Source organism: Conger conger, chromosome 2, assembly GCF_963514075.1.
Source record: "Conger conger chromosome 2, fConCon1.1, whole genome shotgun sequence".
In the NCBI taxonomy this organism is placed as follows: Eukaryota; Metazoa; Chordata; class Actinopteri; order Anguilliformes; family Congridae; genus Conger; species Conger conger.
In genome coordinates, this window is record NC_083761.1 from 21,633,004 (window position 1) to 21,658,577 (window position 25,574).

The window sequence follows — 25,574 nt, forward strand, 5'->3', positions numbered from 1 at the left end:
GGAGACACTGATTGGTGTAGTTGAATTACCTCCACTGCTCCCTTTATCCTCATTGTTTCCACTTGAACACATACCTCCTGAAAAGAAACATGCACAACATGGATAATTACATAATGTAAAGCAGAGTTTCATCATCATTCATATTCTAGATGCTACTATGCATTATATGATGCAGTAACTACTATATGTAATATAGGGTAGTGCAAACGTGTATAATACAGGGACATATTTCCCCACATATTTTCCATCGTTAGCTTTGGCTGCTGGCACAGACGGGTCTTGGGTGAGGAAATCTCACTTTCAGCCCAGCACTGGACAATAATGCTTTATTATGGTACAGTATTGCATTAATATGATAATGCATCTCCATGTTGTAAGTGAATCGCTAAATCACCAGTAAATCAGGACAGAGTGAAAATGGCGGCTGATTGCTTATTTAAGTTTCATGGAAACAATTGCAAGTGGCTGGATGTGAATCCACAATTCTACTACTCCCTCCACAAGTGAAAATAGAGCAGGCTACCTCTACTATTTTTAAGCTTCTAATTGCAGCCAGATTATTCCAAAGTATGATGTGAAAAAATGCAGTTCAGTCGCATGTCACCATTGTTCTATTAACAGTCATCAGACTTCCTTGCTTGGTATCCGTGGCCTTCAGTGAAAGGTGGATAGTGTAGTACTATTGTATGACCAAACCCATCGTGCTTGTTCTGGAGCATGTAAGCACCTTATAAATGTATCCACATACACCAATCAGCCACAACATGCGCACAACATTAAAACAACTGCTTAAACAAGTTTTTTCATGATTAAAATTATTTAAACTGTATTGTATACTTGTCTAAAAACAATAATATTCAAAGCCCAATGAGCTTACAAGATTTCTATTTTCATTTAAAAATTAAACTTATAAATGCAGTTCACTTATGATTATCTGCTTATATGAGCACACATAGCAGAACCCGGCTGTTGTCCCATGTGCTGCCCTAGCATCTGATTAGATTCTGTATTCGATTGACACTCACCTACAGTGTTCATCAGACCATCCAGGGTGCTGTTTCCGCTGCTCTCTTCATCACCCCCGCTGACTGCGTTCTTAATTCCTTCGAAAACGTTCATGTTTCTTATATTGCACTTTGTCTGTGAGTTCTCGTCTCCTGTGATGATAAGGTGCAGTGTGTGCAGGTGTGTGGCAGGCAGAGAGGCTTATATAGTTTGGTGACCTTCACCCCTTCTTGGTTCGGCCCATATCTCTGTGGGTCTGTCTGTATGAGTAGGGTATGACAAGGAGACAAGCACAAACGTATAAATGCCTACGCCTAAACAAGACACGTGCACACCCATAACATGCAGTATTTACGAGACACAAACACCCTCACGCACAAATCAGGGCGGGTTGTCTTCAATACCGGTTGGACTTGATTTTAATTTAGAGTTTTTTTAAGCTTCACTTTAAAGATGTTTTTTTTAAAGATTTATGGGTCAGAAAAAGAGATTAGAGATGAAAGATAGGTGACTGGAATAAGCCCTGTTACTCTCTACCCTCTTTCTACATCCGCTGTCACCTTTCACTTCTGTAACACAGATCCTGCTGCCCTCAACCATGTAAAATCACACGCTCACACCCTCTGTCATCATCTAATGGCTCTTACAACTGTTTTCCACCCTCTATTATCCTATTCCATCCTCTGCCAGCATCGACTGCCTCAAATAGCCTCTCTCAAAGGAACACAGCTGTTTTACACATCAGTGGAGACCTGCGTACAACTGTACCCCTGCATAGATTATTCCCCACAGCATGGTGCCAGGAGCCATATCAAACCATTGTCCACACCAAGTACACAAGCATTCACGCACGTGTACAGTAGCCATGACAAATAGTAAGCATTCTTTGTCTCTCTCTGTTTCTCTCTCACCCTCCCTCCCTCTTAGAAACATGCACACTAAGAATCAACTGGCAGTCATTTTTATGTTCATTTTGTTTACATTTTGGTCCAAACAAAATCAAAAACAATGCTTGAGAGCTGAAAGTTGAGAATTAATCATTTTATTTGGAGAAAGTCTCAAGATAATGTCCGGCTTTACCTGTCTATCACACTTGTCCATCACTTTGAAGCTGATCACTTTGCCTGTGGGTTTTGCAATGGGTTTTTCCATTTTTATTGGGTGATCCGTGTAGGAATCCTTTGTATTAGTCGGCTGTCTGAAGTGTGTGGTCCACAGACAACACCAGATTCAGGGTATTCAGGGCATGCTTTGCCTGGCCTGTACTGCTACTATCTTCAGTTCCTGTTTGTATGCATGTTCAATTGTATTCAGGAGGGCCAATTCACTTGGCCAATCAAGAACATTTGGCCCCGAAAAACGCCTTGGTTGCATTTGCAGCATGTTTCCCCCCATTGTCCTGCTCCAAGGTGAAGAGCTGTCCAATGAGTTCTGAGGCATTTGGTTGGATTTGGTTGACTGATTTCAGCAGTCATACCATCAATAAAGAAAAGTGAGCCAGTTCCAGTAACGGCCCCATACATTCCCAAGCCATAAGCAGTGCTGGGGAAGTTACTTCCTAAAATAATAATATATTACTTGGCTAACAGTTTTGATTGAGAGTAACATTTAATAATATAGTCCCTCCATTTTAGGGGACCAAAAGTAATTGGACAGTTGCTTTCTCAACTGTTTTCCATTTGTCAGGTGTATTCAATTGTTTGCAGTGGTGGTATAAGAAAGCTTGAGTATCTAGTCTTGATTCTAGGGACAGAAACAGAAAATCAGAAACAGCTGAGAAGGCAACTGATACTCTAAGCTTTCTTATACCACCACTAAGAAAACAATTGAATACACCTGACAAATGTAAAACAGCTGTCCAATTACTTTTGGTCTATGTTTAAAAAGGATCACTCAACAAGCGTGTAAATACCCTCTAATTATTTGTGAGTGTCTGCACTTTGACCTCATATTCCTTATTTTTAATTTCAAATCCAATGTGCTGGAGTACAGAGCCGAAAGAACCAAAATTGTCAACCAGAAAAAGTGCGTTAAATGCCCTGGGCCCCTGATATGCTGAGAAATCTTCCTGGGTGTGCACTTTCTTCACCGAGTAGTCATCTGGGCTGCTTGTCAGCTCTTGTTTTTCTATTTTTATTTAGTTCCCTGACTCGCCTGCCATCGGTATGGGCTGTGCAGGGCTTCGGAATTCCCTTGGCTTTGTGGGACAGGCACACCTGTCAGATATTTCAGGACTGGAGGCTTGGGTAGGTTCATAAAAGCCAACATGGGCGGGTGACATGGCTCAGGCAGTAAGAGCAGTTGTCTGGCAGTTGGAAGGTTGCTGGTTTGATCCCCCGCCTGGGCTGTGTCGAGGTGTCCCTGAGCAGGACACAACTCCCAAATGCTCCTGACGACCTTGTTGGTGCCTTGCATGGCAGCCAATTGCTGTGAGTGTGTGTATGAATGGATGAATGAGACGCATCAATTGTACAGCACTTTGGATAAAGGTGCTATATAAAATGCCAACCATTTAAAAAAAAAAAAAACGCCCTTCCAAACTAGTAAATCCACTCTGATCATGTGTCTTGTTACCATGCATCACACTGCATCATTGCTTCCTTACCATTGTTCAAAGTTAAAATGTTACATCACACATTGAACTGAACTCATTATAAATGTGAATCTACTTATCTCCAATACTTTCACCAGTAGCAGAATCTTTGTGATTATTAAGGCCAGAGGAAAGATTTCAGTGTGCAAGTATCACTGGCTGATGTTGGCCATAATATCTAATTTTCACCGAATTCCAAAACTTTGGTTTGGTTCATTACCAAAAAGTAGTCAATTTCTGGTGTAGCATCCTATGGGTACTGTATTTCATGCAAAAGTCACAGTCCTTTAATGGCATTGATGCATTTGTTTATTTGCGCCGTCAGATATGATATATTACATGCTTACATACATTTTTGATGACCTGCAGCTTCTTTATTCTCTCTTGTGAGTTTAAATTTATAATATAGGTGAAAACCTTTATATTATTATGATTGTTTACACACATTTTCTGAAACCATACCTCAAGTTCTCAAAACTCTAAACAAAAACCACAAGAGCATTATATTAACCAATATTATACCAATATTTAATATTTAATATTTAACCAATATCATAAAATACTATATAAAACATCTTGAATACTGTTGGTATTCAATATGTTCTCTACATTGTATTCAAGGTGTTCTCTATAAATACTGTATACAGTAGACTGAATTATAACTATCAAAATGGAAAAAAAAATTTTTTGGCTACATCTTTCTGCCAGAACTACTTGCGACTACAGGCGATGTTTTCACTGGCCAAGCAGTGGCAGGTAACTCGTGGCATGACGTATCCGACCCGTGGTGCAATCATGTTGTAGAGGGTGTCCAAATGGTGGGCAGTATTGTAGTGGCTAAGGTGGGCATGGTGTTGGAGAATGTATACTTCTCATCCTCCTCCTCCACCTCTTATTCTTACTCTTTCTTTACCTCTTCCTCTCACTGCAGTACTGGCATCTACACTCATCGAGCACTTTATTAAGAACATTTTTACTTTATTACACCTACTTATTCATGCGATTATCTAACCAGCCAATTGTGTGGCAGCAGTGCAAAACAGACAATCATGTAGATAAGTGTCAGGAGCTTCAGTTAATGTTCACATCAACCATCAGAATGGGGAAAAAATGTGATCTAAGTGACTTTGACCATGGAATGATTGTTGAGTTTGCAAAGAATGGTGCAAAAAACAAAACAAAATCCAGTGAGCAGCAGTTCAGCACACAGAAATGCCTTGTTAATGAGAGACATCAGAGGGGAATGGCCGGAGTGGTGAAAGCTGACAGGAAGGTGACAGTAACACAAATAACCACACATTACAACAGTGGTATGTAGAAGAGCATCTCTGAACACACAACGCATCATAACTGTAAGTGGATAGGCTACAGCAGTAGAATTCTAAAAAATAAGTCTAATAAATATCTTATAAAGTGCTCGCTGAGTGTATATTTCACCAATACTGGAGAGCAAACCTGTGGCCCTTTAATAATGTGTAAATTTGGATAGCTAATTTAAACTGTTTGTAACTAGGATTTAAACTGCTGATGAAGTAATGTGGCCAATTGATCATTTGTGTTTAGGATTTTGAATGGTGGTGCTTTCCATGTGAATGCAAGAAATTCAATTTGTGAGAATTGTACCAAAAGTGGAGAAGTGTTTCACAAAAAGTGAGTGAGTTGTAGTTTCACAAAAAGTGTGATTTAGAATTGTAATCTGTGTGGAAACAAAGAATGGGCTTATATGTTTGCAGAAATGGTATAGGTTTGATATATAAGTGTAAGGTTTTGGTTATTGTGTTTCAAGTCCCGGTGTTAGTGTCTAAAAAAAAACCTGTAAGTTGATAAAATGGTGCAAACGGTTAAAAGTATGCAATGGTGTAAGTTGCTAAAAAAGAGTTTTGAGTTATGCAATTACAGCCATTTAAATAATATTAAAAATAGCAGGAAGAAGATTCATTGAACAATAATTTAATAGCTTGGGCTGAACAGGGTTCAGAAAGGATCTGTGACATTCTGGGAATGCCAATGGTCCAGGGATGGGCTCTTTTAGGTGAGGATCTCTTTGTCTCTCTAGCTTTCATTGTTAGAGACGCATTTATTGACTGGTGGAAAAGTACGGTAACATACCCAAGCAAATTGCTCAGTGTTTTTGATTACAATGCAATGCAGATAATTTCTAAGACACATTTTATGAAACAACTCCCTTTCCCTCAATACTACTAACACAATCCCAAAACTACAGATCAACCCTCAAACATCCATATGGCACACACAAACCATCAAAAACACAGACAATGTAGATACAGATAAATTCAAAGCACTACATTTAAAACCTTTCATAGAAGTGAATCAGGAGTTATATGCTTATTTTCTGGTTTTCAGATTTTCATCTTTGCAATGTTAAACTATTAACAAATGAGGGTGTGTAAATTTCCATATATTTTATTTACAATACTGAAAAGTAATGCTGAGTGAAAATTACTGTATTGTATACACAACTCAAGGAACAAAAAAAGTGATTTCAAAGGAGAGTAGCATTACAAAAATAACTATAAGTATATGCAGAACTACAAACAAAAACCGCAATGTAGAGAATAATTTACAATCCACACTCCTCAGCATTGTCAGCTTGATCCTCGTCTCTGGGCTGGGCCAGGCCATAAAATGTCATCCACATCACACATTACATTACATTACATTATTGGCATTTGGCAGACACTCTTATCCAGAGCGACGTACAACAAAGTGCATAACCACAACCAGGGATAAGTTCGCTGAAAGACCCTAGAGGGAAGTACAATTTCAACTGCTACCTGTACAACAAAGATAAGGATAAGGGATTCTCCGTATGTTGTATAGGAAGAACCTGCAAGACCGGGTCACCGCCGCAATGTTCTCGGAAAGGGACAGTCTGCTGTCCATCACCACGCCGAGGTTCCTTGCACTGGGTGACGGCGTGAGTGTGGTATCCCCGAGGGAAATGGAGAGATCCAGATGGGGAGAGGTATTAGCAGGGATGAATATCATTTCAGTCTTGCCTGGGTTGAGCTTTAGATGGTGGTTGTCCATCCAGCTCTGGATGTCCCTCAGGCAAGCGGAGATACAGGCTGAAACCTGCGTATCAGACGGCGGGAACGAGACGAAGAGTTGGGTATCGTCCGCGTAGCAGTGGTAGGATAGCCCATGTGCAGTGATCACAGGGCCAAGGGAGCAAGTGTAAAGAGAAAAAAGAAGTGGGCCTAGGACTGAGCCCTGGGGAACTCCTGTGGCGAGGGGCCGAGGTGTCGATACCGAACCAGCCCAGGCAACCTGGAAGGAGCGACCAGAGAGGTAGGACTCAATCCAGTCCAGGGCTGTGCCACAGATGCCCGTTGCTGACAGGGCAGACAGGAGGATGGAGTGATCCACAGTGTCGAAGGCAGCAGAGAGATCTAGAAGAATGAGGACAGAGGAGAGGGAGGCTGCTCGTGCGGCATGGAGTGACTCACTGACGGAGCGGAGCGCAGTCTCTGTCGAGTGGCCCGATCTGAAGCCAGACTGATGGGGGTCTAGCAGGTTGTTGTTAGAAAAGAAAGAAGAAAGTTGAATAGAAGCGGCTCATCCTATAGTTTTAGAAAGGAAAGGAAGAAGAGATACCGGGCAGTAGTTCTGGATGATGGAGAGATCCAGAGTAGGCTTTTTTAGCAGTGGAGTGATGTGGGCCCTCTTGGAGGATGCCGGAAAACAGCCGGAAGACAGGGAGAAGTTGACAAGGGAGGTGACAAATGGGAGAATGTCAGGTGTGATAGTTTGGAGAAGAGAAGAGGGGATAGGGTCAAGGGCACAGGTTGTAGGGCGGTGAGTTGAGAAACATCAGAGTCTGTAAGGGGGGAGAAAGTGGAAAAGGAAGGGATGAGCCTAGAGGGGGGGAAGGGCACAGTGAGGGCAGCGATGGTTGTAAAGGATCTGCGGATGACTGTGACCTTCTCATCGAAGAAATCAGCAAAGTCATCAGCAGCGAAGGAGGACTGAGGAGGAGGAGGCGGCAGATGCAGAGTCAGCGGGGAGTTTGGAGAAGGATTCGAGAGGGGGGAGTGAGGCGGTGACAGTGGTGGCAAAGGAAGAGGGTGAGAGGGAGCGGAGGTTACGGCGGGCTGAGGAAGGGTAGGTGGGAGGAGGGGGAGGAGGATGGGGAGGAAGAGGGAGGGAGAATGAGATGAAGTGGTGATCAGATGTATGCAGAGTGGTAACCGTGAAATCAGAGCATGAGCAGTTCCTCACAAAGACAAGGTCTAGGACATTGCCTGCCTTGTGGGTTGGAGGAGAGTGTTGCAGGGAGAGGCCGAAGGAGTGGAGTAGCGGTAGGAAGGCAGCAGCCTGGGAGGCTTCAAGGTGGATGTTGAAGTCTCCAAGGAGAATCAGCGGGGTGCCATCCTCAGGGAAGGAGCTGAGAAGGGTGTCTGGCTCATCAAGGAAGCTTCCCAGGGGCCCTGGAGGGCGATAGATAACTGCAATAAAAAGGTTAGTAGGGTAGGATACTGCAACAGAATGGAATTCAAAAGTGGATATGGACAGGTCAGAGAGGGGGAGAACAGAGAATTTCCACGAGGGGGAAATTAAAAGACCAGTACCACCGCCACGGCCAGAAGGCCGGGGAGTGTGCGAGAAGGAGAAGGAGGATGAGAGGGCAGCGGGAGTGGCGGTGTTGTCAGGTGTGATCCAGGTCTCAGTTAGGGCAAGGAATTGTAGGGACTGGAGGGAGGCATATGCAGGGATGAAGTCAGCCTTCCGAGTGGCACACATGCTCATGGGAACCCGGACCTGGTATGCCTGATCCCCCTTTGGATGGATTCAAGCGCAACATCTCCTCCAAAGCCTGCACGAGATGTTCCCACACATAATGGTTGTGATTGTACACCCTCCACCGCCATGGCGAGAAAAAATCAATAGGGTGAATATGATGTTGGTCCTCTGAGAGCTGACGTAATAATTTGGGAGTTTTTGGCTAAACAAACCAGTTTTAGTGTGTTAGCAATTGAAAAAAAACTGTAACAATGAAACAAATAACTTTCAGTTTGCAAGCGCATTGTCCTATGTGAGGTGGATTTAAAAAGCATTTGATCTCATGCTATATTGCTGAGCATGTACAGTACAACATCGCTGGCAAGAACATTACATTTTGTCAATGTACTTTTTTGAGTAGAATGTTTGTTTAAATTACGCCTGGGACAGGTATTACATGGGGCGACATGGCTCAGGCAGTAAGAACAGTCGTCTGGCAGTCAGAGGGTTGCCGGTTTGATCCCCTGCCCGGGCTGTGTTGAAGTGTCCCTGAGCAAGACACCTAACCCCCAAATGCTCCTGACGAGCTGGTCGGTGCCTTGCATGGCAGCCAATCGCCGTCGGTGTGTGAGTATGTGTATGAATGGGTGAATGAGAAGCATCAATTGTACATCGCTTTGGATAAAGGCGCTATATAAATGCCTACCATTTACCATTTATTATGATATGCAGCCACCACACAAAGGTGACACTGTGTGTGTGTGTGTGTGTGTGTGTGTGTGTGTGTGTGTTTGCTCATATTACAGTATGTGAGCGCTGACAGTCAAGTGACATGCAGTCTTATAATACAATTTCATAGAAAAATACAATTATAAAATTTGGCAGACACAGTGCTTTTCTACCAAAGGTCATTACGTTTGGCTTCATGCGTAATGGGAGTCAGGGGCGTAGATTTAGGGGGGGGCAGGGGGGACATGTCCCCCTCAATATTTAGAAGAGGTCAATTTCTCCCCCCCAAAACATAATGAATGATAACCTCCTCCCCATTACAGGTAAAAATAACAGCACAGAGGGTCTAAACGCTTAGATATCCTTCTTACCTATTTTACAATTATTTCTTACACCCCTACAGGACCATACCATCTTAACCTTGCTGGGTCTGCCGGCCTCGCTGACTCGCAGTTGCTGTATGTCTACCGTTGCGGAAGCATGATAGTATACTGAGTCTAGTGTAAGTAGTTACCACGCTTGTTTTACCTTCAATGTTTCTGAATGAGAGTATCTGCGGATGAAACGCAAACGTAAATCTAGTTCTAGCCTGAAGTTATCTGAGGTGCGTTAAAGTTCAGCAAACAGGCGAACGTTTGCAAACAATAAATTTTTTTCCCGTTAGCATTCTGTTTGCAAACGGTCTGAAAGATTTGTGGCGAACAATGAGGAAGCTGGACTGAGGGAAATGTGAAGATTTCGATTTGGAATGTGCTTAAAAGCCATCGAACAGTTACTATATGGGAAGCCTCCCTGAATGATGTCTTTTCCTTTACATAAATAAAATAAATGTGCACAGTAAATTGATGCAGAAGAAGAGCAAATTCATAAAAATGTACCAGAATGCAAGAAATGAAGTGAGAGATGCTCAGGATTTCCTGGGGGAGAACACCCAAACCCCCCCGCTTAATGTTGAAATGAAACCTACGCCCCTGATGGGAGTTTATGGTGAGAAATTAAATTCATTCATTCATTCATTCACTATCCTAACCTGCTTATCCTGAACAGGGTTGCAGTGGGACTGGAGCCTATCCCAGCATACACTGGGCAAAAGGCAGGAATACACCCTGGACAGGTCACCAGTCCATCGCAGGACACACACACACACACACACAAAATTGGGCAATTTAGACTCTCCAATGAACATGCAAACTCCACACAGAGAGGCCCTGGCCGACAGGGATTCAAACCCAGGACCTCCTTGATTTGAGGCAGCAGCGCTACCCACTGCACCATCCGTGCCACCGAGAAATTAAATTAGAGAAATACATTTAATGATTTACATTTTATTGAACTACTATATTCTAAATGTAGTCCCTCCACAAGTTACATTATTGCTCAGGCTAGGCTATCGCAACAAGGCGGAAAAGCAGGTGGAAGAGCCAAATGCCCAAAGTACTTTATTATTGCGTTGCATTAGATAGAGGAAAAGAGTCCCCCTGCTGGCCCACTAATGCTACATAACAGTTGAGTATTTTGGCTTTATAAAGTAAATGAAGAGCCTATTCAGTTGGGTCAAGATGCCCACCGCTATCTCTCAGAGACAAGCTGGCTTACCCTGCAGAACAAATAACCCTGACACATAGCCTGGATTTCACCAAAACTGCCTTTATTTCACTTGTACAGTTTATAAAATCAGCTTGTCTGCTTTGATGCCAACTCAAACATGGTGCACATCTGTGTGTGTGTGTGTGTGTGTATGTGTGTGTGTGTGTGTGTGTGTGTGTGTGCCTATGTTTGATGTTGCAGATGTATGGCAGGGTAAATCAGCATGTCTTGCTACATTCTACCTTAGACATTTGCTAGTTGGATTCTGCTTACAGTTTAGCCACACTTGTAGAGGGCTTAGTATAACTGCTTCATCCATGCAGAAAAACAGTAAGCAGAGCTGAACCATGGGCAAACATCCAAAGAATAGGACAATATTTAAGGGGACACCTTGCTGGTCTAGAGGGAGTGGAGTTTGTTCAAAAGAAAATGCTTATGCGCCTCACATTTCGGGACAAAAACACACAAGAAGAGATATATGGTGTATGATCTTTGGTGATTCAAACATTGGGAGGCACCATCATTTAAAGGTTGGTGGAGAGAACATGGCTGTTTCCTCCAGGGTTGGTGCTGGAACTGAAACTAAAATGTGGAGGTTTGACATCAAAGGGGAGGTTCGAAGGAAAGACACTAACCTGAGTCTTCCCCAAATGGGTTCACTGAACTCTGCTTTCACAGGTCTGCCTAAAGTGAGATACAGGCCCTTGTCTACATTGTCATTTTCACCTCAGGAGAACCCAGCTGAAGATACCTCCAGAGGACCTCTCTAACTCTGCCCTGTTGTAACCTCACAAAAAACAACTACAGCTAGTCTTATAACTGCAGTTTCTGGAACTACAATTAGATCATATGTGGGAAGTAAAAATCCCAAAAAATCTATAAACATATTGCTGGCAATTACATGACAAAGAGCCATCCGATGGGGTAGTGAGACATAGAAAACATTATCGCAGTTTGTCAATGTATTTTCGCTATAGAATGTTTGTTTAATTTACGCCTGGCATAGATATACTGACGCAGCCACAACACAAACTCAGGTGACAGCACACGTGGAAATGAGGGAGTGCATGTGTTTAGGTGTGTGTGTGTGTGTGTGTGTTTGTACATATTATGTGAGCGCTGACACTGTAAGGCAACATGCAGTCTTTAGTTTCCAATGGTTTCAACAAAACAACTCTGCGATGTTCAAAAGACCTGTTCTAGTCACCTAACGCAAACACAAGACTGGGTGAAGGGCTAAACACAGTGTTGAGTGACAGGGGTCACGGGGTCGTGGGGTCGTGGGGAGGGGCGGGGAGGAGGGGGGTGGTGGTGTAGCAGAGATGGAAGTCAGACGTTGGGATGGAAAAAATCTTTCTCCTCTAGGGCCAAACCTCCAGCCATCCCAGCATTCCCCCTTGGCAGCTTACGGTACATCACCACCTCGTCACTCAGTTACTTCATCAATCCCAAATGGTTACTGGCGCTATGTTTGTTTTTGTCAAATTTTTACTTTTTTTAAAGAAGTTACTGGTTGCAATAGTCCCTTTCCTCCTCTCTCATTCCGTGTCCAGATGGACAGATACAGCCCTGCTACGTGGAACACTTGATCTCGCCCCAGTATTCCTCTTACGAGTAACAGGGCAACAGCTTTCATTGGGTAAAATAACTGCCTCTGACAAGAGTTAACTTCTCATCCGCTACGAGGAGCCAAACCCAGATGCTCACAGGTTGCCTACTTGACTGACCTCCCTGCTCCTTGAACCCTGAATGGGATTTCATTGGGGGGTCATATGTGAGAAAGGGGTGAGGGTTGGGTTGGTGTGGGGGTGGCATTTTGGGCACTGAGGGCGAGAGATATCAATTAAAGAGCTCTTAATCAGTAAACAAAGTTATGCAAATGAATACACAGTAATTACAACTATTATTACTGGATGAGAAAAGCATTAGTTGCCATGAATGTACACCAGCTTTCACGTCACTAAATGTGGCAGCCCCCAGCTTTTCGTCTCCTTGCTCAGTGACTCCAATACCGTTGTCATCACTCCCTTTCATTTCCTCGCTGTCACAAAACAGTGAAGTTCCTCTCTGCCAAGGGGAGAGATTGTATGGGCGTGTGGTGTGTGCATGTACTAGAATTGTGTGTGTGTGTGTGTGCCTGTTTGAGAGTATCTGGTGTATTGTATTTGTGTGTGCGTGTGTAAATTTACGTATGTACGTGTGTGCACATGTGCACGCGCGTGATGGGGGAGGTGTGACATCGACATTGGTGTGTGCAGTAAAGGAGGCATTGAGACATCAATATCAGACGATGTGGATGGGAAAGCTAAGTGACACTGAGCAGGGATATGTGGGGACTGGGGACTTTTCCATAATATCACAAAAAAATATTAGTAACATCTGTTGTCTCGGAGGGGTGAGGCAAGTTGGGAGGGGTCTCCTGCTGGCAGAGGGCGGGGGTCATGGGGGTCAATGCAATTGATCCCTGGACACAGGACTAATACCCCTATGAGAGAACGAGAAAGACAGAGAGAGAGAGATTGAGAGATAAACAAGCTACAACTATATTATTACACTGTAAAAACCAGTCAAAGAATGTAATGTAACAATGTGCTGTAAACATGATAATAATTTTCACAGAAACAGAAATGATTGACTGTTCTCTAATGGCAAAGACATACATTTGTAAATTGTGAGTGTGTGCGTATGTGTGTGTGCATGTATGAATATATGCTTGTGTGTGTGTATGTGTGTGTGCATTTGTGTGTGTGTGTGCATGCATGTATGTGTGTGTGCCAGTGTGTGTGCATGTGTGTTTGTGTGAGTGCGTACCTGTGTGTATATGTGCTTGAGTGCGTGTATGCGTATGTGCATTTGTGTATGTCTGTGTGTGTGAGTGCATATCTGTGTGTGTGAGTGTGAGTGTGTGCCTGTGTCTGTATGTCTGTATGTGTGTGAGTGTGTACATCTGTGTGTGTGTGTGAGTGCATACCTGTGAGTGTGTGTATGTATGTCTGTGTGTGTGAGTGCGTGCGTACCCGTGAGTGTGTGTGTATGTCTGTGTGTGTGTGAGTGCGTGCCTGTGTGTGTGTGCATACATGCGTGTGCGTGTACCCCCGCCTCATGTGCCCCACTCACCTCGCCTCCATCCCCGCCTTGCTCCATGGCTCCACCGTGAGAGTAGTCAGCCTATGGGCACAGAAAGGGGGGCTACATTAGCCAAATAGCATGGAGGCACCCCCCCTTCCTCTGCATGGGAGCCAAAGACCCGGCCTTCCAGCAGCATGGGGCATGGCTAGCAGCCCAAATCTCGTGCCTTCAGCTTAAACATGTGTCCCGTTAACCCCTGCGCTTGCAGGCAGACCCAGCCGGTCTGAGCGATCAGAAGCCGACCCCTGCATGCACAGCGGATGTGTCTGTAGACCCCCGATCAACCCACTGTCACACACCACACACCCAGCGCTGGATGTAGCCAGGCCAGGTGGATGGTATTCAAATATTCACCAATTCAGCGGATTCAAATAAGCTTCATTTCCAGGACAGGAAGTATCAAGTGTTGCCAAAGCAACACCGATGGGGTTTACCTCTGGGCTCACTTATTGGCCTGGATTCAATAAACATTTGCCTTCTCAGTTCATTTTTGTCCGCAACAGTAGTTTTGCGAGTAATGGTTGAGTTTTGCTGTAAACCAAAGGACAAAATGTTGATCTGGACTATTGTCCCTCATGGGGTTAGAAGAAATGTTTTGGTGAGGGCAATCTTTATGAAAGATCATTGCATGAATGTGCAAACATTTTAAACAGAAATATAGTGTGCCCATATTTCATTTCATTATGTATTCATTCATTTCCAAATATACCATATTTGCTTTTACTTCCGTTTTAAAACAGGGTTACATCCATCTAAATAATTCAGCAGCAGTGACTATACTCACCTTTTCATTTTGAAGTTAAAATACTAACACACAAACATAAATGTACATGCAAGAGAAATCCTAATGGATTCAGGCTGTGATAAGAAAGAAAGAAAGAAAGAAAGAAAGAGAGGCATGGACATGGAATACTGTGGAGAAGCCATCATGGTGTTAGTGACAGAGCCTGGGAGTGAGGAAAGGCTTATTTCTCCCGTTTTAGTTAAGAGAATCCGTCAGACTGCAATGCAGTTGCTGCAGAAGCATGCTGAGTCACTGTAGAAGCAGGTTAATGCATTCATGCATACAGCTGTCTTTGTCTATCAACACCCCCCCCCCCCCCACACACACACACACACACACACACACATACCAGCAAACCTTAAATCTCCTGTACACTCTTGTCTGTGTGTGTCAGTGTCACACCCCCTTCCCTGAATGACAGTTTATTTACAGCCCTGGGACAGCTTGGGGTGAGCGAGCTCACTGCGGCAAAGAGAGACTGAGAGGGAGGGAGGGAGGGATGCTGCGGTGAAGAGAGAGAGAAAGAGAGAGAGAGACTGGGTGGAGAGGGGGAAGTGAAGACCAGATCTCTGAGATCTGTAGAGGAGAATGGTAATATAATTATGGGCAGATGTTTTACATGGTTAAATTAAGTGGTACAAAAAGTCAGAGGGAAAAGCAGATGCACTTTCAAACACACGCACGTACATACACACACACACACACACACACACACACACACACACACACACAAACACAAGCACACCCTGCTCTAAAATTCAGCTATGACCAACTTGTAATTACCAGCTACCCGCCGTTTCAAAATCTAGCTTGAGCAGTTTTTTTCAGCACAAACACACACACACACACACACACACACACACACACACACACACATGCACGCAGACATACAGACATACAGATGCAAGCACAGACAGACGCACATGCACACTTACAGACACACAGACACACATGCACAAACAGATAGACACACGCACACACACACACACTCACTCTTCAAAGGAGTCCTAATTTCTTGCCCAAGGCCTAGCTGGCAACATTTTGTTGCTTGCAGATGTATGTCAAGCTGTCAGACAACCAGTAATAACCCTCACCTTTTTAGCAAGGCCCAAAAAAAGACCCTCCCCACTACATAACCTTGAACTGCCCTTCCACAAGCAGATATCAGCAACAAAAAAATGTAAAGATGGAAAAAGCTGCTGTGACTATAGTTGCATTATGGGTCTGACTCGAAAGTGCATCTGAAGCCGGAATCTCAATACAACGACCTGCAAAGAGCAAACAAGCTCAGCTGCAAAAGACTAGATGGAACCTAGGAAACCTGGAAACCTGTTTGTCACATAATCTTACAATGCATGCCACCAACACATTCCTGATTATGGTATAAATGTTCTCTCATCCCACCTTTTTTTAAATAAGTTGCATCTTCTGGCCGAAGATGTTGTAACAAACAAGTGTATTTCTACAGTGCAGTCCGAAAGGGTATTCACATCCATATCGGGTGATGCATGTAGTCCCCACATTGTAGGGGACCCAAAGTAATTGGCTTCATAGTTGTTTCGGATTTGTCAGGTGTATTCAATCACTTGCTTAGTGCAGTTATCAGAAAGCACGGAGTATCTAGTCTTGATTCTAAGCCTTTGATCATCTTTGGAGTCTGTTATTGTCATCTGTCAAAATGAGGACCAGAATTGTACCACTGAAAGTCAAGGAAGGCTTTATGAGGCTGAGAAATAAGGAAAAAACTGTCAGAGGCATACAGTAGGTCAAAGAATAGGCTTAACTAAACAAAAGACAGCACTGGTAAGCTCAGTAACTGCAAAGTGGCCAATTGGCCAGCGAAGACCTCAAAGCTTTCTTATACCTGCAATAAGAAAACAATTGGATACACCTGACTAATCAGAAACAGCTGAGAAGCCAATTGTCCAATTACTTTTGGTCCCCTAAAATGGGGGAATATGTATTGCCACATGGATCACCCAATTAAATGTGATAGTCTGCACTTTATCCTCATATTCATTGTTTAATTTCAAAACCAATGGTGGAGTACAGAGCCAAAAGAAGATTAATTGTACCACTGTCTAAATACTTATGGACTGCACTGCACTCTCATTAATGCATTTATAACCAAAGCAATGACCATACCTGAAACAGCTTACTTTCTTACTATTGAGTATACAACTTGCATGCAACTTGTATACTCAATATTAGCGCCACAAGCGCCACCTTGTGGAGGAGTGGACGTTCTCTGAACAGCTCTCCGGTGCACAAAAATCAAATTGTTTTGTTCAAGACTCGGTTGGTTTTAAACAGGGTGTTTAGTAGGGGATATAATATTTCTCTTTCGGGACCATGGTCTCATCATAGTGTAAGTAATTTTTAATTATTCATACATTTTGCTCAGTTGAACTTATGTCTTGATTCCAATTCAGTCCTGGTAAGGTACTATAATACTAAATAACAAATCCTCTGAGATTTTTATAAACAAATTACGAAGCGCCTGGTCCAGCCCAATGAAATCAGTGAGAGTGATGTCGCTGGTCCCCAAAGAGCAGCATTGAATTAATGAAGGAAATGCATTGGTTATCATTGTGGGAATGTGTTATTATCCTGTTATCTTGCACAGCAGAGCCAAAGCAATCAGTCCCACCCCTGGCCTACCTTGCCCACCCAACCCTCCCTCAAACAGGCATCCCAGTCGTGAGGAAAAAGGAGATATCAGGCAGTTCTGGAGAGCGGTAACGGCTGCATACACCATGCTGTGCATTCACACCCACCCACCCCCGGACCTATCCGACCCCCTCCCATAAAAAGCACCTCGTATGCGGCTTCCTCCTGTCCTCATCCACAGTGAGGTTCCCAATGGAAAGACAGAACGGTTACAGGTTATCAACAGGAATGACTCAAGCTGTGAGACCAAGAGCTACTCAATTTCAGACCACTACTCAGGTTAGTGAACTTACCCAGGTTGGCCCATATGTAGTGCTGTAACAACCAGGTTAACAATAGGAACGACTGAATCTGTAAGACCTAGAGCTACCAGATGTTGGTAGCTTTCATCAGCCACTACTCAGGTTAATGATCTTACCCAGGTTGGCCCATATGTAGTGCTGTAGCAACCAGGTTAGGAACAGGAAGGACTCTGCAGTTGCACTCAGTTGGGCGCTCACTAAAGTTATATCCTTTTGGTCCCCAGCACTGTGTAGTACAGGCTTATTAAAATGAAATAATTTAAAGTCACATTTCAGTTCAGGCCAGAGGAAAATTGATAATTTTGCAATACCAATGCTTGCCAAGCCTGGTTCCAGAGAGCTACACGGTCTGTTGGTATCTGTTGTTAATCCATGGGCATAGATCTCAGGGGGGACAACAAAGAAGTTCTTGTTCCCTGTCTCCCCCAAAGTTGAAATAAGATCTAAATCTTTGTGTTAGTTGACACAGTTGAAACAGTTAGTTACACAGTTAGCCCACCCAAGAAACCAACTTAGCTTCAAGGTAATGACAAAAATGGGCAGACCCTGCTTCTCTAGGGACCTCTTTGCTGCACTAACCCCAGGATATGAAAGAAGATACCAGTTACGACAAAGATAATTAATACAAGGTTCCTATATCTTCTCTCCTCCTCTTTCAATCTCCAGGATAATTCCCTCTCGGTTCTATTGCAGATGGGATGCCTTGCCTGCTGAGGTACAGGGCACAGTCTTCCCAGTAATTCCAGAAACTTCTACTTCCCCCACCCCACAGGAAAAAAGACTGTGACACCAACTCACCGGGTTGACCAGGCCGGTCGATGCTGCCACGTTCTCCACCCCCTCCACGGTTTTCTGGGACAGGTCGTTGGCACCGGCGACTGCTGTATCTCCCACGATGTTGGCCTGCTCAGTGGTCCTATTGGCCACTAATATGGGAAGAGCACTCATTGGTTAATTTGCCATTTGCCACTTCCAATAATCTCTCCTTCTTTATGTTTTCAGTGTGGTGCAGGTTTGATTAACTTGAGGTGACCTATTCTCCCTTGTTCTCAATTTACACTCTCCTGTGTTTCCATCCTGTGTTTCAATTCTGGATACTGTCTTTTCAATTTCAAATCCAAGTCATTACGAAGAATCACAAATACAACACCAGAATATCACACGAGGTAGGTGAGCAATGTTTTTGTACAGTGTAATAAGTGACCTTTGAAATAATTGTTTTGAATACTTTTTGTCTTTTATTGTTTGAAAAAGCTATTTTTACCATCCGCAAAGAAGAAACTAATGGTCCTTTCACCTGCAGATGAAGACTAAGAAGCCAAAGAGTCACTATTCTGTCTATGTAGATCCATATGTATTTAATCAGTGGCTAAAATGTGTTGGCATAAGCAATATATCATCAGTGTGTAGTGCTGATGGAAGCGTATAACCTACCTGTATTTACACCCGAAACCACGCCTTCCTTTGTCTTTGAGCCTGCAGAAAGAGAAAACAAAAGGGCCCATAAACTTTCAGCAGCGGTATGTTGACTCCATTGTCTCAGAGCCTAGATGCTGTTTTAAAAACGGCTCTCTCGATACTCTCTCGTGGTTGACGTTCAGAAACTGGGTGCTGTCATCCTGTTTTGAAACCCTGAGAAATTACTCTGGAAGCAGCTTGTAGGTTTTAAAACCAGGTTGTATTAATCACTTTTTTGAAGACTCTTTGTCTCTCTTTTTGTTTGTGCGTGTGTGTACTTGCAAAGTAATGATCTAGTATATTTTTATGTTCAAACATACAGGAAAAATATACATTTTTACTTATTTTTACTTTTTACATATTTACTAATGTTTTTTATGTAGTAATCTCATGTTTTTCTGAAAACCACAGGTGCCAAAATGATTGGCACCCCTAACAATTATTGTAAATAAAATCAAACAAAAAAATACATGGGCTTCAACGGTTAAACATACCATTAGCACTGTAAAAGGTGTGAAACATATCAAATAGTTGCAAACTTGCCAGGAAGAGGATGCAAGTGCATATTATCCCCACGGACAGTAAGGAAGATGGTGAGGGAGGCCATACATAACCCAAGGATTGCAGTTTAAGAATTGCAGAGATTGGTTTTATCTTGGGGTCAGTAAGTAAAAAAAAACATAAAATGGCACCTCCATACCAACAAACTCTTTGGAAGGATGGCATAAAGACGGCCCTTACTGAGCATAATAAACAAAATCTTGAGTGTGCCAAACCTCATTGGAATTAAGACTTGAAAAGAGTATTATGGTCTGGTAAGACCAAAATTGAAAGTTTTGGCCATACACACCATTGACATGTGTGGTGGAAAAATTGAATGCATACAAGGAGAAGCACCTCATACCTACTGTCAAAATTCCCTCCAAATGTGTTCTCTAACCTTATCACAAATTATAGGAAAAGTCTCATGGCTGTCATCTTTACCAGGGGTGTTTCACAAAGTATTAAACCAGGGGTGCCAATAATTGTGGAACCTGATTTTTGTGGAAATTTTTTTAAATTAAATTTGGTTGGTTCCATTGAATCATTAATAAAGCACACTGCCAATAACTTGCACTGTATATAAGTGTGAGAGCATATAAACTGCACGGTGGTTCAATGTCCCTGTTGTAAATTCCAGCTATGCTTGAAAATTAGAAAACATAGATTGCTGGGAGTTGGTCCGAACTGGTCAACCAGCTAAACCATGTTGAGCTGTGAGCTGGTCTGAACTGGTCAACCAGCTACCAACTGTTTCAAAACCCAGCTTGAGTCTTTTTTCAGCAGGGGTGTGACCAGTGTTGATGGCTAGAAATGGCCTAGCAGCCTGAAAGAGTGTTTCAGGGTGTCTGAAGTGGATGTCATCCCTCTGTCCTCAAGCAACGAGTGGCTGTACCCCTGCCTCTCAAAGACCCCTTCAAGAAAAGGGTCAATGGTCAATCATTCCTTCTCCTGAATGTTCCATTGTTCTTGAAGGTCTCTGTCCAGCTGCATGTCACCCTTCTGAGAGAACTGGCTGCGTATATGTTTCTCCCATGTCTCAAACTGCTCTCCCGCCCCAGCTCAAAATGACTCGACTCTGCCCGTCCAAAGACTGTTGTGCTCGGTGCGGTGAGATAATCACAACTGCGAACAGCTATCAGACGCTCAGAGCCTACTCTGTGTCCGTGTCATTGTGCTGTCTAAACAAGAGGGACGCTTCAGTGTCTTCGTGTGATGACACGGAACGCACAAAGCGGCACAAGCCCTGTGGTGACACAAACACACAAAGCCACACGAGCAGCGCGGTTACACAAACCCTCGCAGCGTTGCTGCCGCTCTATCTGGTGTCCGATGCTGCTCGTCGAAGGCGCGGTGACCGCCATTTTAGCCATCGGGGAAAAGGTGTGCTGCAGTGCTCGCCTAAATATACTGTATGGGTCATATTTAATCAATCCATTTAAGTGGAATAGCCATGCGTAAGAATGGCAAAGCACCACATTCGTTTACTGCTAATAAAAATAGAAAAAAGATATTCATTATTTATCCTCGTCATTTGTCCTTTCTCTGAACTTAAAGTGAAAGCTAGCCTCTTAGAGGCTCAGAATGAAGGTTCATTTGAAGTTTCTTCCAAATCAAATACGAGGGATGTGTCATAACCTGTCCTCTGCACTCCACTCCAGACGGAAAGATAACTGCAATACTACTCCCATTCATGAGTTTGACGCAGGTAAGCAGATACATAGAGGGTTATTTTAAGGGCCTGGTCTGTTGCCTTTTTCAAAGATACCCCCCTCAGAATCATAGGGAGAGCCACTGTGCAGTGATCTCTCTCTCTCTCTCTCTCTCTCTCTCTCTTTCAGAGCACTTTCGGAACATTTTTTATGATTGAGATTTGGCCTACATGATGAAATGGTACTTATGTAACCAGCAGAGGAGAGAGAGAGAGAGAGAGAGAGAGAGAGAAAGACAGAGAGATTGAGAGGCATAGGTGCTGTTTAGAGAGAGAATGTAGCTGATGGCAAATCCTGTTCAAGCAGACAGAATCACAGTCACGCTTTTAAAAGTCATATGTCTGTTTGTGTGTGTGTACGTGCGTGTATAATTATTGTACCAAAGTACAAAGCATCTGTGCATGTGCATACGGTATGTTCATATGTGCGTGTGAATTTGCACATAATATCATTGAGCGCTGATGCGCGCGATTTCTTGGGCCAGGCCTAGCAGCTCTCGGCCCTAATCCGACAACGCACCGAACCCTCCCCGCACCTACCCCCCCAGCACGGCCGCGTGACTGCCAGACCGCCCACGAGCAGAGCAGCTGTCCCAGCGCCTCGTGCGGAGGCCAGTGCGCACGCTCGCCTGCCTCCCGCCCGCTCCTCCCTCCCTTGCGCCTCCCTCCGCCCCCCTCTCCCCGCTCCGCCTCACGTGACGGAGGAGCGCTGGAGCAGCTGCCGCACCGACGCTCCGGGATTATTCCACAGCCTCGACCTGCGCTCCCCGAAAACAGACAACCTCCCCCCTCCCGATCGCAGCATCACAATCGCCTGTCTGTCCCAGCCGCTGCTATTCTTATTTCTGTACGGCGCTCTAACTTACACCGATATATCTAAAGCAAATGTGTTCTTTGCCTCTTGAGTAAAATAGTGGTTGTCGAGTAAAATGGTCATTGTTTAAAGAAAGACAGTCAATATCTGGCTGGAATTCATCTTGTTACAATAGCTAGCCTCTGCAGAACACTGTCACTCTGATTCCCAATTCTGCTACCCCCTCTATGCAGCCCTGAACCCCCTCTCCATGTCCCCCATCTGTCAGTGACTTCTCTCACTGCGCCCCCTAATCCGACGCATCTGAAAATGAGACAGATGCTGGGAGATCCATGGTGCTTTCTGTAGCCACATCTCCTCACCTGGAGAGAGGGGGGAAATGTACACTACAAAAAGTCTTAAGTATTTTAGTCTTGGAATAACACTAACAAATTTCTCTCCAGTAGAAAATATAATTAAGTTAATGTTTGCTTGGCAAGTTCATTTTTTTTATTCCATTGGCAGAAATGTTTTTTGCAGTGTAGCATCTGGAAGAAGAGAGACCATTACAGAACACTGCTCCCCCTCCCCGAATTAGCAACCAAGCAACCAGCAAAACTTCCCCTCCATTTCAAAACCTGCAGGCCCCACAAGATGGTGTCCTCCAAGGGGAACTGACCTTGAGGGAAGAGAGGTGCGCCCAGGGGGAAATTCGAGCACATTTACTGCAGCATTCTGCAGAGATAACATGCCGACACCTGTCCTGGCACCTGAGTACCCCCAAACCCCACTGTGGTCTTACCAGCCCAATCACCTCAGCACTCCCTGCTCTGCTCTACACACCACGAACAGCCCGGAGACCCCAACAACTACAGCAACCTCCAGAACTCAAACATTCTCAGCACCCTGGCTGATATTGCATTCCCCCATACGCTCTCCAAACCCCACCGTCTGGGAGTAAGAGAGTAAAGCGTGTGTAAGATGGTGGCTAGTGCGGGCGGGGGGATGAGGGGGATGGGTTAAGCTTGGTGTGGTGCTGATGTCTGCATTCTCGGTTGCAGCAAACAAAATGGATCGGGCGGTTGATTGGGTTTATTGATCGCCCCCGGGCTGGGCAATAACTCCCAAATTAATGGCAGAAGAGTTAATCATCGAACAACGCGCTTAGACGAGTCTTGCGTGCTCTCCCCTCCCTCTCCCCCTCTCCTTCTCTCTTCCCTATGCTCTCTCTCTCGCTCCGTCTGTTTGCCGGTGACGGTGTGCGCTCTCCTGTGCTGACGCAGCCTGCCGGTGTTGTGGAGATGGAGTGACATAACGCAGTGGGTCTCTCCGGCTCCCCCTAATGGCCGCCGGGCGAAACGGCAGCACCGCCGGGGAGGCTGCGTCAGCCGCTGGACATGGTGGACACGGGCGAGCGCGCCTTACTGCGACAAGGGCTCAGCTTCTGGGGACACTGCGGTGCCCGGCTGTCCAACCACACACCGGCCCTGAACACCTCGTTTTAACAGGGTCATTCATTTGTTTAGTTCAATTTCTCTCTCTCTCTCTCTCTCTCTCTCTCTCACTATCTGTCTGTCTAGCTGTCTGTCTGCCTGTCTGTCTCCGTCTCTCTGCAGTGAATCATGCCCCATTTTGTCCTGCCCTCACAAACCAAAAAACGGTCTTGCCGCACACCTGGCCATTTGCAATGTTAAACAGGCAGATGTATCCTCCAAGCACTGCCAGACCTGGAATTATGTTCTCTTTTTTTTCTGCAGAAAAAGATGTTTGCTATAGAGCACCGAGGGTCACAGTGGAACTCGAAGCAGCCAAGGACAGATCGTGCACGAGGCACGCGGGGCTTTTTCCCCCCTTTAGAAACTGCAGTCCGTGCAACGTGTGCCGTCACGGTTTCAAGGTCGTTGCCGTCGTCATCGCCGGCATCGTCACCGGTAAGGGTAGCATTTTCGGGCTCGGTTACACGCATTCCCATTTCTGTTCTCTCTCTCTCTCTCTCTCTATCGCCTTCACACCCCCCTCCAACTCTGTCCCTCTAATTCTGAGACACCACACCCCTGCTCCATCCCTCTGCAGCAGTCTGCAGCCCTCCAGCTTGTCACAGCTATAGCAAATGCCCCCCCCCCCCCCCCGAAAAAAAAGACCATTCATAGTTCTCCCTTAACCCTGGTGCCGTTCTACACAGGGTGCCAAAGCGGGGCTGACCAGACCCCCAAATCCCCCCATCCCCCCCGCCAGGACAATAATCTCTACCATCACTGCTGCTGTCCTGTCATCTTCCTCATCAAGCAAGTTTCTGTTAGCATGTTCAGCCCCCCCCCCCCCCCCCACACCCCCCCCCCCCCCCTTCCCTCACTGGCACCTACCTACATACATGACCCCTTCCTTGGTTTTGGCTGCAGCCTCCTCCACTCCCGCTTTGGTCTTCTCTGCAGCAGCCACCACCCCCTCCTTGGCCATGGAAAAGCCTTTCATAAGTACATCCATCCTGGGCTGCGGCTACCGGCTCTTCCCCTCAGACGATCGACTGGCGCTGCTGGACGCGTTCGGCGTGCGAGTGTGTGACTGAACCGTTCGCTCTGCACGCTCGAGTGCGCGTGTGTGTGTGTGTGCCTGTCCCGCTTTTTCTCCGAGAAGAGAGCCGGAAAGGTTCTGCGCTCCGTCGGCCGGGGCTGGGACGAGCGAGATAGCGTGCGAAGGGAGAGAGAGAGACGGAGAGAGAGAGAGACGGAGCGAGCAAGGGAGAGACGAGCAGGTGGGTGTGAGAGCGGGACTCCAGAAAGACGGAACCGAGTGGATGCTGCAGCGTATTTAAGTCGGACTGCCCCCTCCCCTCCCCTCCTCTCCTCCTCCCACACTCCATCATCCCCCCCTCAACCCCCCCTCCACCCCCCTACCCCCTCCTCGCTCCGTCCCACGCACGCACGGCGGACACACACACACACATCCCCGACGTCAGACCAACCGGCTGCATGTTTAATATGCGGGATTCGACAGGCCCGCATCTCATTCACTCCAGAGCAGAGAAAATAACAACGCCATGTCTGTACTGCAATGCTGTCACTGTCCTTTACTGTAGATGTAATGTTTTCTCATTGCAATCTCCATTGTATCTCCCCTTACGTCATGTGCATTTTTACTCCGAGTACAAATCCGCACATAGACAACGCTCTTCAGCAAGCATGCACACGAACATGTAAACATACAAACACAGAAGAGCAGGCACGGGCAGGCATGTACAGGCACGCATGTGCACACGCACATGCACACGCAAACACGGACACACACACACAGCTGAATTTGATCCCCGGATTATCACCTCTCTAGATGCGAATTAATTTTTAACACCCTGAACTCTGAGGGGAGACTGCATCAGAAAAAGAGGCAGCTTGTTGGATTGCAAGCGAAAACCTTGTTTAGTGCAATAAAGCAGAATAATAAGACACATTTATTTGCATATAACGACAGTTAGGATGCCTAACATCAGAGTATGTTATTCTTTCCCAGATGCACTCCCATCGGCCCCTGCTTTC

At 45.1% G+C, this 25,574-nt stretch overlaps 1 protein-coding gene across 2 annotated transcripts; it reads right to left on the minus strand.

Annotated features, from left to right (window-relative positions):
* Positions 1-10,697: 10,697 nt before the first annotated feature.
* On the minus strand, positions 10,698-24,834 carry LOC133111960 (synuclein-like). 2 transcript variants are annotated; one of them, XM_061222613.1, is made up of 6 exons: positions 24,408-24,834; positions 18,977-19,018; positions 18,341-18,468; positions 17,388-17,405; positions 13,775-13,825; positions 10,698-13,142 (listed from the first exon to the last, which is right to left on the minus strand). In XM_061222613.1, exons 1-6 carry the CDS (start codon positions 24,526-24,528, stop codon positions 13,134-13,136), a joined length of 369 nt encoding a protein of 122 aa, XP_061078597.1. In that variant the 5' UTR covers positions 24,529-24,834; the 3' UTR covers positions 10,698-13,133. The 2 variants fall into 2 exon arrangements, with proteins under 2 accessions (XP_061078597.1, XP_061078605.1); XM_061222621.1 differs by lacking the exon at positions 17,388-17,405.
* Positions 24,835-25,574: the final 740 nt, after the last annotated feature.